This window comes from Ambystoma mexicanum, chromosome 6p (assembly GCF_040938575.1).
Source record: "Ambystoma mexicanum isolate Mex_15411 chromosome 6p, UKY_AmexF1_1, whole genome shotgun sequence".
In the NCBI taxonomy this organism is placed as follows: domain Eukaryota; kingdom Metazoa; phylum Chordata; class Amphibia; order Caudata; family Ambystomatidae; genus Ambystoma; species Ambystoma mexicanum.
In genome coordinates, this window is record NC_090935.1 from 1,453,948,303 (window position 1) to 1,453,964,668 (window position 16,366).

General features: G+C 47.9%; 1 protein-coding gene across 4 annotated transcripts in view; it reads left to right on the forward strand.

Annotated features, from left to right (window-relative positions):
* The window catches only part of LOC138510516 (zinc finger and SCAN domain-containing protein 5C-like), a 143,221-nt gene extending 127,284 nt beyond the window's left edge, over window positions 1-15,937 (forward strand). For all 4 annotated transcript variants that reach the window (XM_069626225.1, XM_069626222.1, XM_069626224.1 and 1 more), the window contains one exon: window positions 14,395-15,937. Coding sequence is in view for 3 of the 4 variants with exons in the window: in XM_069626222.1 (XP_069482323.1) it covers window positions 14,395-15,116 (722 nt within the window). In the remaining variant the exon portion in view is untranslated. The remainder of the gene's footprint in view (window positions 1-14,394) is intronic.
* Window positions 15,938-16,366: the final 429 nt, after the last annotated feature.

Here is a 16,366-nt window from a genome sequence, read left to right on the forward strand (position 1 = left end):
GCGATAGCCAATCTGTGTTCTGAACTCCACCTTCCTTCTTCATTTGAACCCCTAGATTGTGCACCGCCTTGATGACATGGGATAGTGACCCATTCTCAGAATCCTCTGGGGGTATAAAAGTGCAGCAGCTGCTTGTACCCCAGGAGCCAAAAAAGATGAAAAAGAAAGTCTCTGCTGAGCTAAAAAGAGTCTTTTTAGGGAGTTTGAGCTCTTCTTTCTGCCCTGCCATTGAAATCATCCTTTTTCTGGCAGCATACCAAATTCTTGTATGATCTACAAGCTTATTTCTGCTTCTTTAGGTGCTAGAGTGGCTGTTGGCACCTCGACAGGCATTTCTTCTCCCTTCAGGTGTTCTTCCAGGATTACTAGTAGCACTGAGTGCAGGGTGGCCAGTGAACGCTTGCCCCTCCATGAGAGTGGGAGGTGCACGTAGGCTTGTTGGCCACAAACCCAGTAGTAATCCATCACTGCTACCCTACCTTGCGTCATATCAGGGATCACAAGAGTGTGGTTATGCTGTGTGTTTACGCCACCAAGAACTGGTCCTTCATTGAGTCTATGGCTCTATGTACTCGTACTGGCTTTTTCATAGTTGCAATCTGTGTCCACCTTTTGATGTGTTTGGACCATATTTGCGCACACGTTAGTCTCTATTTGGGATACTGCTTCTCCACTGTACTTAACCAGTCCATTTGCCTGGCACGTTACTGTGGTGCCCTGCCATTTGTCATTGTCATTTGAGTAACCTCCCAAAGAGAAATATGGTCCTTGTACACACTGGCAGTATTTTCTGTTGCCATTGCATAACGCTGGGCCTAGATCAATGCTCCTCAACTGCACGCTCTGTGCCTGGAATGTGCCATTTATCCCCTATAGTGCAAGATGTACCAGGCATTGTGCCTCTGTAATTGGGACTGGGCATGGAAATAAAACCTTAGGAGCCCCTGTTGTGCGCTGGATTAGTGCACACACGTAACAGCTTTCATTGATTATATTCCTTCCTGTAATGCGCATATCAGAGTACGAACTATTCAATGTTTCTAAATGCTGGATGTCAGAAATAGTGTCAAAGCCCAACCTCTTTTATAAATCATACATCATTCATACTTCCCGTTTCATTCGTCTAAGAAAACTTGTAGGGGTGGCTGGCAAAAAGCAAGCCATTTTGTATTTCCTTTTTACTGTCCACCCCCATTTATATGGCCACCCCATATAACAGAAATACCTTCATCCACTCCAACAACCACAACCAGTGTCATACAAAACAACATAGTACTTCATAGTCCTTCATATAATACATAGTACTCTTACGTCCCCTTTCCTCCGTACTGCATGGGTGTCGAAGGGAATGGGCTGAATTCACCAGCACTCCTGGGTTTGGCTTCGGCCATGTAATTCCACGCGCGGATACTTCTTCTCTTCTTTCTTTTTTGTCTTTTATCATTCAGGTACTCGGTCCTCAGGCATCACGTTTCTCCCCGGCGCATGCCGACTTCTACAGGGTTCAGCAGGTGTCCATCCTGTGACAGATTCTTCCTGACTAAAGACCCCCATGCCCTCTGCCTACGGTGCCTTGGCCAAGACAATGGCTGGGAAGCTTGTACCGCATCCGACAAGCTCTCGTCGCAGTCTCTGAAGAACAGACTAGCCAGGTGGAAGGAGCTCTTCCAGAGATCCTCCAAAGGACCTCAAGGACTTCGTCTATCATCGATCCAGGCCCAAGGTAGGTCCGCTCTTTTCCAGTGCACCCCGCAAGGGAGACTCCTTGCCAAGGACTCGCTCGCATGGGAGGGACCGCTCAGGTCCTGGTACCAGCACCAGTACCGAGGCTGTATCAGCGACAGGCCGAGGGGGTCAATAGATCCTCCCGTTGACAGTGCTGAGGGACCGGAAGGTTCGTTTACCGGGGCTTCACCCGAGGGGCTACACCCTAGTACCGGCAACATGTCCGAGGGGGCACCTATTCGTAGTTCTACTGGCACATCCGCCGAGGGTGAAATGCCTACCGGGCCTCGGCCTGAGGAACAGGGTCCTGGACGGGGTGGGGCCCAGTGAGCCGAGCAACACGACGCAGGGACGTGGAAGGCAGCTCAACAAGACGGCCATTGTGCCAGAAAATCCAATCATCCGGCCTACGCTGATCCAGGGAAGGCAGCAGGTGGAGGATTGTGTGCCAAGATAGGACTGCTGTCAACCAGGTATGTGGCCTACAGCTTACCCTTCCTTCACACAAGGCAGGTTCCCGCTGCGTCCATATGGGCAGGGCACGCAACGGCTCCAGCAGCTCCTCGCTACCCCATCAATATCGCCTACCACCAATTCGGCCTGCGAGGACAGGTTCTTTGAACGGTTCCTCGGGCTCATGAAATCTCCACGGATGGGGGACATCCTCAGGGACGCCATCAGGGACGTGCTCCCGCCAATGGCTCTGGCCCCTCAGGCTCCAGTGCAGACGCCCCTGGCCCCTGCTCAGCCTCATGTCCAGGCGGTTCCGCAACAGCCTCCACCTCAGCCTCCGGCTCCGGTCTCCACACTGCAGCACCTGGCTCCCAACGCCCCTCCTCCGGTCCCTGACCAACAGTACCTGCAGACGGACACAGATGAGGAGGACCCCAACACGCCATCTTCGGCCAAAGCCTTCCACTAATGTCTGGCAGGGCTGGCAGAGTACTTGGGCCTTCCTCAACCCGAGGTTGAACAACCTTTAGAGGGGGTCCTTGCAGAAGTCCTCACGCTACGTCCTGCGACTAGAACGGGGATCCCGATGCAGAAGGACGTAGATGCCTTGGCCAAGAAGTATTGGCTCAAGCCCCACTCAGACCAGCCGGTGAAAAAACACCTGGACGCCAAGTACAGGCAGATGGAGTGGTATACTCTTTTGCTATCGGCCCATCCTCAGCCACACTCCTCAGTGATCGCTGCAGCATCACTATACACCAAGCCTCAGTCGTCCTCAGCCTCCTCCTCTGCGGCACTGCTAGGTAAGGAGTAGAAGATCTTGGAGGCGTACAGGAAGAAGCTGAATTTCAATGCGTCCTTGCACCTTCGTCAAGCCAACGCAGATGCCATGCTGGCAGCCATTAACCAGAGGCTCTGGCGGGACATTGCAGATTTCTTCCCAGAGCTTCCAACTCAGAGCCAATCACGATTCAAGGCGGGATTGGCAGAGGCCAAAATGGTGGCGCAGGACATCATGGAGTCTACCGTGGCCCACATTGACCCCTCTGGCCGTGCCATCTGCATTGCCATGTACATGAGAAGAACGGCCTGGCTATGTGCTACGGAATTCAACCTGGATGTCCAGGATCGCATCTTAGATCTTCTGTTCGAAGGGGGTGACCTCTTTCACTACACAACGGACGAGAAGCTGGATAAAAAGAAAAACAGCTCACATACGACCAAGTCTTTATCCATCTTGACAAAGACCACGCCCAAAACGTACACCCAGTCACAGCAGCAATGGGACAAGGGGCGTACATATGGAGGGTTCCGCGGCTTCAAAGAGCAGAGGTCCAGGCAGCCTGACCGTTTGCTGACTCAACATCGGTGCAAACAACAAAAAGGGGGTCTTTTTCCAGTCCCCCTCCTCTGCAGCAGCCTCAGAGGGAAAGGCATGGCACGCCCCTCCGGGTCCACGTGTCTCCAGTGGGGGGCAGGCTTGCTCTCCATGCACATTTTTGGCGCCAGAATTTCGCAGACCCCTGTATCTTCTCGGTAGTCTCCACGGGGTAACGCCTCCCTATACCAGCCTCTCCTCCCTCCTCCCCTCCACTCCCACAGGTTGGGACAGCAACTCTTTTGGCAGAGATCCGGTCGCTTGTCCAGAGCCAGGCAGTGGAGGAAGTCCGAGCCTCCCAGCGAGGCTTGAGCTTTTACTCCAGGATTTTTGCCATTCAGAAGAAGAACCAGGCGGGCCTGAGAGTTGTGCTGGACATTTCCACCCTCAACCTCTCCCTACCTCTACAAATATTCAAGATGGTTATGCCAGCTTTGATAGCGGAGACATTGTGCAAGGGAGACTGGATGTGCTCCCTGGATCTGAAGGAAGCATACCTACACGTCCCGATCTGGCAGCCTCATTCTTTTCTACGATTCAGGATCTTGGGCTACCATATCCAATACAAGGTGCTTCCTTTCAGCCTCAACTCGGCCCCCAGGGTCTTTAACAGGCTGATGAACACTGTGGTGGCCCTGCTCAGGTCGCAGGGCCACCACATCTACCCATACCTCGACGACTGGCTCGTCAGGGCGACATCTACGGAAGCAGTGCACCTTACTTCCCAGGCTCTTATCAATACTCTGCATGAGCTGGGTTTTTCATTTTTCACTCAGCTTCAAGAAGTCGCAGCTGCAACCCACGCAGAGACTGACCTTCTTGGGTCTCATTTGGGACACGTGCTCCAAGAGGGATTTTCCCTCAGAGGACAAGATCACGGCTCTCAAGAGGGGCTCCGTGCACTTCCTCAGGAGAGAAGTGACCTCGGCCTGGTGGTACCAACATCTATTGGGTATAATGGCAGCAGTCCTCTTGGCCGTCCCCCACATGAGACTCAGGATGAGAAGGATACAGCTGCACTTTGCAGTCTCTTGGAACCAGGAGCGAGGCTCTCAGTCGGAAATTATATTATATGATATGGCATTTATAACGCGCCTATACATAAGTGTTTCAAGGCGCGAATGATCAACTTTCCTCCATCACTTCACCCGGATCTCACATGGAGGTCTAGGGATTGCAAGCTTCGGCTGGGTAAGCCTTTCCGGCAACCCAATCCGCAGGTCACCATCACCACAGACTCCTTGGGTTGGGGGGCCACCCTGGACAACCACTTTGTCCATGGCACCTGGATCCGGCAGGAGCAGGAATTCCACATCAATTGGCTGGAACTGAAGGCTATCTGGCTGCCACTCAGAGCCTTCCTTATGGTTATCGAGGGCAAGGTCGTCCTCATTCAGACATACAACTCGACCAGCATGTTCTACGTCACCAAGAAGGGCGGTACCAGATCCCCCCCGAGTGGCAGTTGAACGACCTAGTACTGCAGGAAATCTTCTACAAGTGGGGACACCCCCAGGTTGACCTCTTTGCCTCATGGGACAACAGGAAGTGCCAATTGTTCGCCTCCTGGCAGGGTCGGGGCCCCGGCTCCCTGGGTGATGCATTCCAGATTCAGTGGGACGGAATAACAGCAGGGCACGTCTGACATTCGTTCAGATGGAATGCGGAAACCACCTTAGGCAAGAATGCTGGGTGTGTCCGCAGGACTACCTTGTGCCTGTGAAACGTAGTATATGGCTTTTAGGCGGCCAGCGCCTGGATTTCGCTGATTCTGCGAGCCGAGGTGAGGCCGACTAGGAGGGCCGTTTTGCTAGTGACCAGCCTGATGTCTACGGACGCCATTGGTTCAAATGGTTTGTGCGCCAGGGCACCCAGAACTATGTTGAGGTCCCACACGGGTGAGACCTCTTGATGGGCGGGTAGAGTCTGGCAAGTCCCATCAAATGTTTCTTGAAAATCGGGTTGGAAGAGGAAAAGATTTCCTCCTCCAAGTTTCTGAAGCCCCAATGGCTGCCAAGTAAGTGCAGCAAGTGTCCACCTGTACGCCTGAGTGGGCGAGGCGCGTCGAGAAGGGGAACACGTCATCCAAGGTACATGCCAGGGGGTTGATACCTTTAGAGTCTGTCCAGTGGCAGAACCTGGTCCACTTGCTCTTATACTGGGCCCTGGTAGACTTGCTCCTGGCACCATGTATGACCTCTAGATTAGCCTGAGAGAGGCTGAGGTGACCTAGCCTTACCTGTTCAGGAACCATGCTGTGAGGGCTAATTTCTGTCGCGCGAGGTGGATGACCCTACCCCCCTGCTGCGCCGGAAGATGTGCTGGGCCCGTTGGGAGGCAAATGGGCAGCCTCTCCGAGAGGCTGAACATGTCATGGGCGCTACTCCCGAGGGGCCAGGACTGGCCCAGCGCCTTCGGAAGCAGACCCGTCTTCCACTACTCCGGACCCAGCAGACCCCTACAGGGGCCCTTTGGACCGTGTCCTGGCGCCTTTGGCGCCAGGCTCATGAAGGGTTTCAGTCCCGGCGCCATAGGCGCCGGGCTCATATTGATAAACAGTGTAATAATGCTTGGGTGGACTTACCTGAGGCAGACCATGCTGCATATTTACCCAGAACAAACCAGTCTGGTTGAAGTCCCCAGCCATCAGGGCTGGGAGGAACTATTCCCTCCATTCAGGAACTCTTTTCTTACCTGGGTGGAACCGGTGGAAGAACACACACTGGAAGCACTTCTCTGCTGTTTAAACCACGCCTGATGGAAAACACGTGCTTCGCGTTATTCTGCAGCAGCAGCAGGACGCTCACCGAGTCGGCTCCTGCATTCCAGGTCCAGAGTCATCTTCAGCTTCCGCGCAGCAACCTGTGGATGAAGAAAGACACAGAACAATACTTACCAGATCCCGGAATCCAGTCACCGGCAAAACCTGCAAAGAATAAACATAAGGTTAGAAAAGTGCAACTCGCTCGCAGCCGCGCCCGCTTACCTGATCCATCCGTGATTGCAACGGAGCTAACCGCGGCCTCCTCTTCGGCAGCTTCTCTGCACCTGAAAGGCAAAGGACATAATTAAAAAGGGATTCGGGTGAAGGCAGTCGCATTCATCTTAACTTACCAGTTTTTGCACGCGCAGTAGCGGCCGCAACAACCTCAGCATCCCGGCATCTGAAAAACAGGAAAAAGACATTATTTGAGGTGCCATTAAAAGCGGCCAACGATCATTATACTTACGTGCATCGGCACGTGCAATGGCAACGGATATAAAGCCCGCAGCATCCCGGCACCTGAAAACTAGAAAAAGGACATTATTAGAGGTGCCATTAAAAGCGGCCAACAAACATTATACTTACGTGCATCGGCACGTGCAGCGGCAACGGAAAACTACGCCCACAGCATCCCGAGGCCTGAAACAAAGGAAAAGGGACATTATTGAGGTGCCCATCTTTTAAAGCCTAAAGACTACAGTATACTTACAGGCATCCGCTCGTGCAGTAACGGCGGCATCGCTCTTCGGCATCCCAGCACCAGTGCCACAACGAAGGCCGCAAAAGACTTGAGTCTCAACACTGAACTCATCCAGTGACGTAACTGGAATCCACGCACCCCTGCACCAGACGCAGGATGGTGAGCTCAGCATTTATACGCCTAAGGTGAGAGCTCGCCGAGACAAGTAGAAAGCTAGGCTGTGGGAGAAACTGGCGATTGGTGGGAGAAGGAATCCCATCAAACGGTGATTAACCCTTTTTCTTCCACCTGCAGAAAACTTACCCTGCAAGTCAGACATTCGATAAGAGGAAGCCCAGTCCTGAGAGTCATCCGAGCTCTACGCTTCTCAATTGAAGAAACGATAGCAGCCCAGCCGGGATCAGCGCCTCCGTGGGAATCAGGTGAGCGTTACAGAACAGCTCCGAGAACCATGGCCTGGCCGGCCACCACGGTGCTATTAGAATGATGCTGAGGTGGCGAGATTCCTTGATCTTGCATATCACCCTGTGTATCAGTGGTGTGGGCGGGAAGGCATATGCGAAATACTACTTGGACAGGACCAAGGGCTTTCGCAAGTCGGAAGCACTTTTCGTCACCTTCGGCGGATCAAGACCAGGGTATCAGGCCTCTAAGGCCTCCATGGCCCGTTGGATGGTCTGGGCCATCAAAGAAGCTTACGAGGGACAGCATAAGCCACTGCCAGTCAACATGCACGCCCACGCGGTCAGAACCAAGGCAACGGCCATCGCTTTCCAGCAGCACGTTCCCTGGCAAGTCATAAGCAGAGCGGCCACATGGGCCTCCCCTTCGGCTTTCTGCAAGCACTACTGTTTGGATGCCAGTTCTAGATCAGACGCGGCTTTCGGACAGGCGGTTCTTAGAAACCTGTTTGCTTAAGGAGGGTCTCCTCTCCACCCTGGGGCTACATTCAGTTGTAATTGCCCATGCAGTATGGAGGAAAGGGGACGGGACGTAAGAGTAATTATAAGTTACTCACCATAGTGACTAACGTACTCTTAGTCCTTAGTCCCCTTTCCTCCATACGTCCCACCAACCTCCCCCTAATAAAACTGGTGTCATTAGGCAATGTTAATCTATTGTCCACGCGTCTATGGGCACTGAGGTGTGGTGCCGTAGGGTGGAGTCAGGGCAGCGCATGCTCCCAGGCCGCACCCCTGCGCGCCTCTAAATTTAAAGGGGAAGACTTTTTTCGTTTTTTCTGGTGAAAAAGGTTCCGTCTCTCGTCCCTCCCTTGGCAGAGACGCCCATGCAGTATGAAGGAAAGGGGACTAAGGACTAAGAGTATGTTAGTCACTACGTTGAGTAACTTATCAATTTACTAGAACAGGGCTGACCGGGTTCTGGACCTACTAATTAAAAAAACAATAAAAAATCAAAAAAAGAAAAAAAATCTGCCATGTGCCAATTCACACCACCCTGGCATGGATCCTCAAAAATGTCTCTTCTTTGGCTATGTCCTTACTAAACGTTGCCTTGTCTCAGGCGCTCTTCGGACATCCGAGAGATGCAGCCAATATCTAACTCCTTGTGTATGGAACTGTGGTCTCACTTCCTACAGGGGTGGTCACTATTTCTCCCCCCCCTTTACCGTGACCCACTACCGCCGCTGTGTGCCTCTGTACCGTCCCCTAATCAAATATTTATGACCCATCAACATATAATGTCTCCTTCCGTCAATCCATGAGCCGTTCAACAGAGTGGGAAAATAAATAAAACTCCTGTATATAATAAGGAGTTGCTAAAACAGGGGCCGTGCAAATAGCTTAAGTCCTCAGATTGTGAAGTATTTTTGTCAGTCCATTCAAATGTACTTTTAAGTCCTCTGTCCTTCCCTGAGACTTTGTAACAGTGGCCTTGTGTAGACTGCGTAGTCAAGAATCCATGCCCTACAATAATTGCATAAGCCCAAAAAACTGCTACTGCTTTGGATTGGGGCGCCTGTTCCCCCTGCCATCCTGTTAAACTGTGTTCCCTCACCCCCTGTAGTTGTTGCCCACGTTGTCCTTGCCTATCGGTCCCATAAGGGAACTGATTTTTATCCCCTCGCCCAAATTGTTGTTGTCCCATTCCTTGAGGCCCTTGGAATCCCTGCCCTGGAGGTGATGGCCCATAAAGAAATCCCATCCCAGGCCTCTTCCTGCACTCCCTTGCGAAAGGCCCCATTTCCCACAATACCAGCACTGTGATGTTCCCAATCCTCCTCCCGAGGCCCTATCCCCCAAAGACTCCTGCTCTTGCTCCTTGAAATCCTCCTTTTCCCCTTGGTGCTCCTTCATACTGCCACTGTGGGTTGGGGTACTGTCCCCCCCTCAACCCATTGTCCCTGTCGTCTTTCACCCCATAATGCTGCAATTGTGGCATTCCCAATTTGTTGAATGTCTGCTGTCCTTTTCCCCCTGAGCCGGTGCCGTCACTGGTGCTTGGACGACAACCTTATTTAGTTTCTTTTCCACTAGTTTTGCCTCATCCGTTTGCCGCTTCTCGGCTGTCTCCCTGTCCCGCTCCTTGATTCTCTTACAATTGTGGACTATTATACTTTGTATCTTTGCCCACCCTTTGGCTTCAATTCCCACAATTTTATCTAGTGCCTTCTGGACCTCTTTTGGTAGTCCCCTCTTTACGATAAAATAGAAGAATTGTACTGTCTCAACTCTCCACATTTCCTGTAACTTAGAAATAAACCTAACCTGGTCCTCATCACCACCCATTGTGCACTGCATTAAAGAATGTAAGTCAGGGGTATCTGGATACATCCTTCATAGGGCATCCCATACCCTTGCCCTTACCTCATCAAAGGCTGCTCCATCATGTTCATTATCTGCAAGACTTATCCCAGAGTACCCCCCGCCTCAACCATATGTCCCCAGTCTGGTCCTCAACTATGGTGACCAGTAACCTCTTAATATCTCCTAGTGCCAAGGCTTCCCCTGCTGTTTGTTTTTCATATTCATAGATCCATTTACTAGCTCCGGCTATAAGCTGGGGGAACGCTTTAATCAAATTATTTTTGTCCATTTGAGGTCATAGCACATACTGCGTTATCCCTACTCCTTTATGTATAAGAGGCATCTGCATATCTGTTTTGTCTTCTACCCCTTTTTTTCTTCTGACCTTGTACCACCACCATTAAATCTGGTCTATTTCTTAGTCTGTCCCACCTCACTGCCTCTTGTGGCAGGGACGGGTTTCTCGCCACCTCCTCTCCTTGATCTTCTTGCCCTGCCTCTTCATTATTTCTACCACCTTTATCTTCCCCTCCATTTCCCCATGTTTGTTGTACTTCTTGTTCCAGGTCCGTCCATACCTTCTGCCCATCATCTTTTTCAACACAAACATTTCTTATTGCCCCAAGATTAAACCTAAACAAAACATTTCCTGACTTCCAATCCCCTATTTACTGTACCGCTACTCTTATTTCTGGTGATATTTCTTCAGGTTCTTGTAACCTGACCGACCTTTCCCTCAGTGCTCTTAACTCATTATTTGTATCTGCTTGTGGACCCTCTCAGTACACCAATGCTAGGGGCATATCAGCGCTTGTGGGTGGGTTATATGGAGGTACAAAAAGCTCTTGAGTTCCCTCCCCCAGTTGCTAATCCTGATAATCCTGTTGACACTCTCTCTACCACTGGAGGTTTATAGACTGGGTTTGTATACCCTACTGCCGGTTTAGGCGTTACAGGATATATCCCCTTACATTGACTCTCTTTTTCACCTTCCTGATCTTCCATATCCTTGAATAATTCCCAGAGATCTAAAATCTCTTTTATTTTTTGGGACTTGTTCCCTTTACATTTTGCTGCTAAAAAGATGGAAATTTTTGTAGCATGTTTCTGTTATGGGAGCCCTCTCGGGCCAGGAGCACGACGTCCCCCTTCCTTTATTTCTACTATCAATTGTTTATTTATTCTGTCACAATACAGTGGCAGAACCCTATGCATGTTTTATTGGGGTTTCTTCCCCCATAATATTGAGCGTCCCCAATATGTCACTTAGACCCTACTGCATGCTTCAGCTTTTTACACCGAAATACAGATCAACCCACTTTTTTTCCCCACCCCCTTATACTTTCTCCACTTTGATTTCACACATTTTTTCACTTTGATTTCACACATTTTCTACTTTGATTTCACACATACACACACACACCGCGACTCATCCACCTTCCTTCCTTTTTTACCACAAAAGACAGCAAGAGAAAATATAAAAAATAATTGACTAAAATCCAGGCCCATTCCTTATACCGAGCCACTACTGTTTTTCCTTATATCCTTTGTAAAACCACCTTCCCAGCAATTTTCTTATATGCTGAGGATCCCATTACTTCTATCGTCATAGAAGAATAATGCGTGGTACTACCTTCTCAACCTATTATTGCTGAGGATCCCTTGCTTCCCAGTTATAATGAGCTTTGGTTCCCTTTTTCCATTATAAAAAGTAGAGAAACAAAAATATGTGATAATTTCAGTAATAAACCACCTCCTATCCAATCTACTCCTTAACACATCACTGAAAGTCCTATTCCATAATACATCACCAAAAGTCCTAATCCATCTATTCCACTGACCTCATACATCATTCACATCACCATACTATCATTCACATCACCATAGTATCAGTCACATCACCATATCATACATACATGTTCCCATGTTGTTATCACTTGTAAGAGTATACTCACATGGGCGTTGTTCACTTGAGTTTTTCCTCCGTTACAAAGTCCCATGCTGTCCTGTCTTTGTGGAGCCACACCCTGCTTCAGTGAGCAGAGAGGATTTCTTTTAAAATGGCTTCTTCTAAAATCGTTCAGGAAACACATTTTTTTTTTAATTTAGGGGACCGGTCACTATAGATGGACGTGGCAGACTGGCCTGGCCCGTCGCAAAGTATGGGGGTAAAAAACTAAGAGCCATCTGGTCGTCACCACTGAAAAGTAGCCCAAATTACAGGTGTACCCCTTAATTATATTGGAGAACCCCTTATTACACTCACACCAGATTAATAGTTCACCCCTCTTGGGAATTTAGGCCAATAGTCTTGTCTTGCAAGGATAACAATTTAATCTGTACAAAAATGAGGATGGGCCGGGGCAAAGGACTCAGCCCCCTCCCCCCCCGACCAGCAGTCTGGCCTTCTTCCGTGGCCGGATCCTCCAGGCTGATGGCAAACAGACGTTTTATATACTGTTTAACTTGGTTGCTGGATACTGGCATAGCTCATCCAAAACTGTCTTTCTTCCTTACAAGGGACGCTGCAGTCTTCCTTCTTGCATTGTCTGGTTGGTTCCCATTTAGGACAAAACTACTTAGCATACTGCTGCCTACGCAGGAATACATTGTCACTTCATTTTTCATAATTTTGCTATATTATAAACATTTATATATAAACACACCTTCCCGCCATAATCTCCACACTTCACTCAATAGCCTCAAATTTAATCAGGTCCAGTAATTCTGCTTAGAAACCTTGTTTTTCCATAATGCTGTATGTCGTGCATTAAGCATGCATACTCCTATTCTTAGTATACATGGGCTTTTGGTGGACAGGAAACAGGTGCCCAGCCACTTTGTGTGCTCTGCCAGAGCTAGCCGGGCCCCATGCAAGGCCTGTATAGTCTGTTTGTAGCACAGGCTGCATTCCTTGTGGCACAGAGGATTCTGCTCTTTACCGTGCTCTGAGAAAACAAATACAATGTAACATTTTTACAAATTAATTAAACTAATATTTATTTGCACCTTATATTTAGATACTAACTATTTTCATTTAGTGCCTGGCCACGCCTGTGTGTGATTATTTTTGCATGAAAAATAGCTTTCTCAGTGCTATGGTGCTTAGAGAAGTCTTGCCTATTTGTTAAGCGCTCGGGGGAGGGGGTTGCAGGAAGGCGCTAGCCAAGGTGCTAGCTCCTCCCCAACAGGACCCCCCCCCTATAACATGGTCCTCCATAAGAGCCCTGGTCGTGGCTGCAGACCATGGCCAGTGGTTATGTAAAGGGTAAATGGGTCAATGGCCATTTGCTGCTAGTGTCACTTTTGGAAATGAGTGGCGTGGGCTAAGGTCATGCCCATTGACCACTTTGCCTCAGGCATGGACTTTGACTATACCTCGGGCATCTCCTGCCATCCATTGTATTCACTGGCTTGGGGTATGACCTTTTGCGCCATGCCCCAGGTACCACCTAGATACCCACCGTGCCCACTGCACTTGCCTCTGTCCATACCCAATGGTCAATTTGACCATGCCCGGAGCATCCCCTAGCCATCCACTGTGTCTATTGGATATGGCCAAATACCAAGAAATGCATGTGTTTTTTTAGTTTTGGCTATTAGGGGACACTGTAAGCTTTGCCTACAAGCTAAAACTATTGTCATTGTAAATTAAGCTAGGTGAGGGATGGGGTGTGAAGGGGAACGTGCAGCCTGTGGGTGTTATTTGGTTTTTACCCACCCTTTGAAAACCCATGGACATGCTAATCCCTGTGGCATTTCCAGGACACTACCTTCCCATCCCCTCCCTCCCAAAATAGCCCCCTTGAGTCTGTTCTTTTAAGGGGATGCAAAGTGTTTTCCTGAGCAGTTTACTGAAAGGTAATGACTTAATTGCAGCTGTAAGCCAACTCAAGGTGTTAAATCAAGCAGCTAAAGGCGCACCTAGTTATGCCACTTGTATATGAACAATATGTGTTTCAATTAATCTGTTCCTTGCACTGAGCTCCTGTCAAAAACAAGTATTGGCAAAAGCGAACGGTTATGGCTGCTATATAGGCATTAGCTTGCAATTTTCCTGGCACCGCCATAATATGCCCCGGTAATAACGTCATTTGCGAGCCGTTGCCATCCTGTGGGAATGTAGGATCATTATGGCAGTGCCTCTAGTATGACCATCCAACCCCTACACAAAAGCCAAAACTGTTGGCTTTGCCAATGGGTGTTTTTAATTGCAAGAGTAATTCTGGTTCTGTATTTTGCTGTATTTTGCAGGAATTGTCCTGTTTCTGTTCTGCATAAACACTGTTTACTTGGCCAAAACCTTAATGTGCAATGTTGTCCCTGGATGTAAATCTTTGATGTGAGCATAATTTGGGTATTGTACGTAGGAGCTAAGGAGGTGTTGTATTTAGCTGCTCTGTATCATACTGGGAAATTTGACTATCATGAAGGTTGATTTTGTTGTGCATTGCCATATACCTATATCAACATTTTAAACAGTAATAAATGTTCTATTATTTGTTTATGTTTTCACGGTTTCAACTAAATAAAATATCATTGAAACTATAACCATCAACATGTACAGTAGAGGTCTAATTATTTGACTTGTATTTATATCAAACAGGTGATCGAATTCTGGAAAAAAAACATCAAGATACAGTCCCTGCAAAATATACAGACAAAACGCAACCCTACACAACTTCATTAGTTGAAAATGGAAAGATGCTCTTAAAATCACAGACGCAAGCACACACCAGAAGCCAGCCATGGCCAGCAAATCATCGGCAGATGGAAACAAAGAAAAGTACACAATCCAAACATGACATCAGTAATCCAGCAGATCTCAGTGTGCACCAAGGAAACTCCAGCTCTGAAGGAAAATCCTATAAGTACCCTGAAAGTCAGACTAATGCCGGGAGGGAAAGGTTTCCAAAGACACCCTTTAACCAGAGAATCACCTCTAGGCAAAATGAGGGTACCTTCAAGCACAAAGGAGAGTTTATTTCACTTTTGAAAACACATACAGGAGTGAGACCACGAGATAAAGTGCACACATGTACTCACTGCGGGAAACGATTCAGTCTCAAAGGTGATCTAAACAGGCATCAGAAAACGCATACGGGAGAAAAGCCATATACGTGTACTTATTGTCATAAAAACTTCAGACTAAAGGGTGATCTTATGCGGCATCAGAGAACACATACCGGAGAAAAACCATATACCTGCATTGACTGTCAGAAAAGCTTCAGTCGTAAATACGTCCTAAATGAACATAGACGAATACATTCAACAGAAGGAAAAAATACAAATCCCATGAATCCACTGTGCTGGAGACCTGCAACTTGACCACAGAAGGTTGAAAGATTCTGATGTTCGACTACTAAAATAACATAAGAATCACCTCGATGTCCATACTCCGTACACAGCTTAATTCATGTCATCGGATGGATGTCACAATGTAACCTCAACTGGGGCTCAGTTGCACTTGGGGTGAATTAATACGAAAGAGAAAAGCTCAAAAGTATCGACAAGCAAAAAAGCCAAATGGAGAAGAGAACTAGGAAAAAAGAACCTGTCTGATGCTGCTTTTTTTATTTTTAAAACCTTTATTTTTCACTGTTGAGTACAATACACTTCAAATCAAAACAGTCAATACGCAAGTACACCAGCATAGACACATTGGTAGCATAACATTACATTGATTCTACTACATGCTTTAGGTCCATTTTCCCAGTTGTGCTGTGTCCGCCTTATTTATTTTAGTTCCTTGGGGGGGGTTATGGCTTCTGGTTCTAGTTACAGTCACTAGACCAGCTTATGGGGAGTCTTCCGATTCCTCCTCTTGGTTTTTTCTAAGGTGAGATCGCAGTGGTGGCCAGAGGTCTTTCGGTCTACTGGTAGGGTTACTGTTTGATGCTGCTTAAGCAGACAAAAAATGATCCCAACTTTTCCTGACTTATGGCATAAATGTTAAATGCACCAACACACGTTGATTGTGATCTTTGCAAAGAATTGACAACAGACATTAGCAATCTAAATAAGAAACATTGTGCTAACTGCTGCTGGCATGATTGTGCATTGGTATTTGTTGGCATAGACTCACTACTCAAATGATCTTCTCTTTTGTGGGCAACATTCTCTAATAAACAGAAAAGGTTGAAAAGGTACAGCCTTATTGTGTAATGTGCCACCTGTTTTCAAGCATGGAAAGTCTTCTGATAAATGAAAAGATCTAAATAAACAACATGAACGAAATACAAATACAAAAGCAAAGGCTGTTGCGAAAAACAAATTCCAGGCAATATTTTATGGCTAGTCAAAAAAGTAAAAAGAAGATAAAATAGAACTGGTACGATCACAAATGAAAAGGAAATGTATTGAGCCTCATGTATGTTCCATGTTGATAAAGAACTTAAATGAGTAAGCGAGATTAGTATAACAGTGACCTAAAAGGGTGACCTAAATGGATACAACTAAGTACAAGTGAAAAACTATACAACATTTTCAGATACTGTCATAGTGTGTGGGATTGAAAAGCATGCCACTTCTTTTTTTGGATTTAACAACTGGTTAGAGAGTAAGGAACCCTAAGTGTA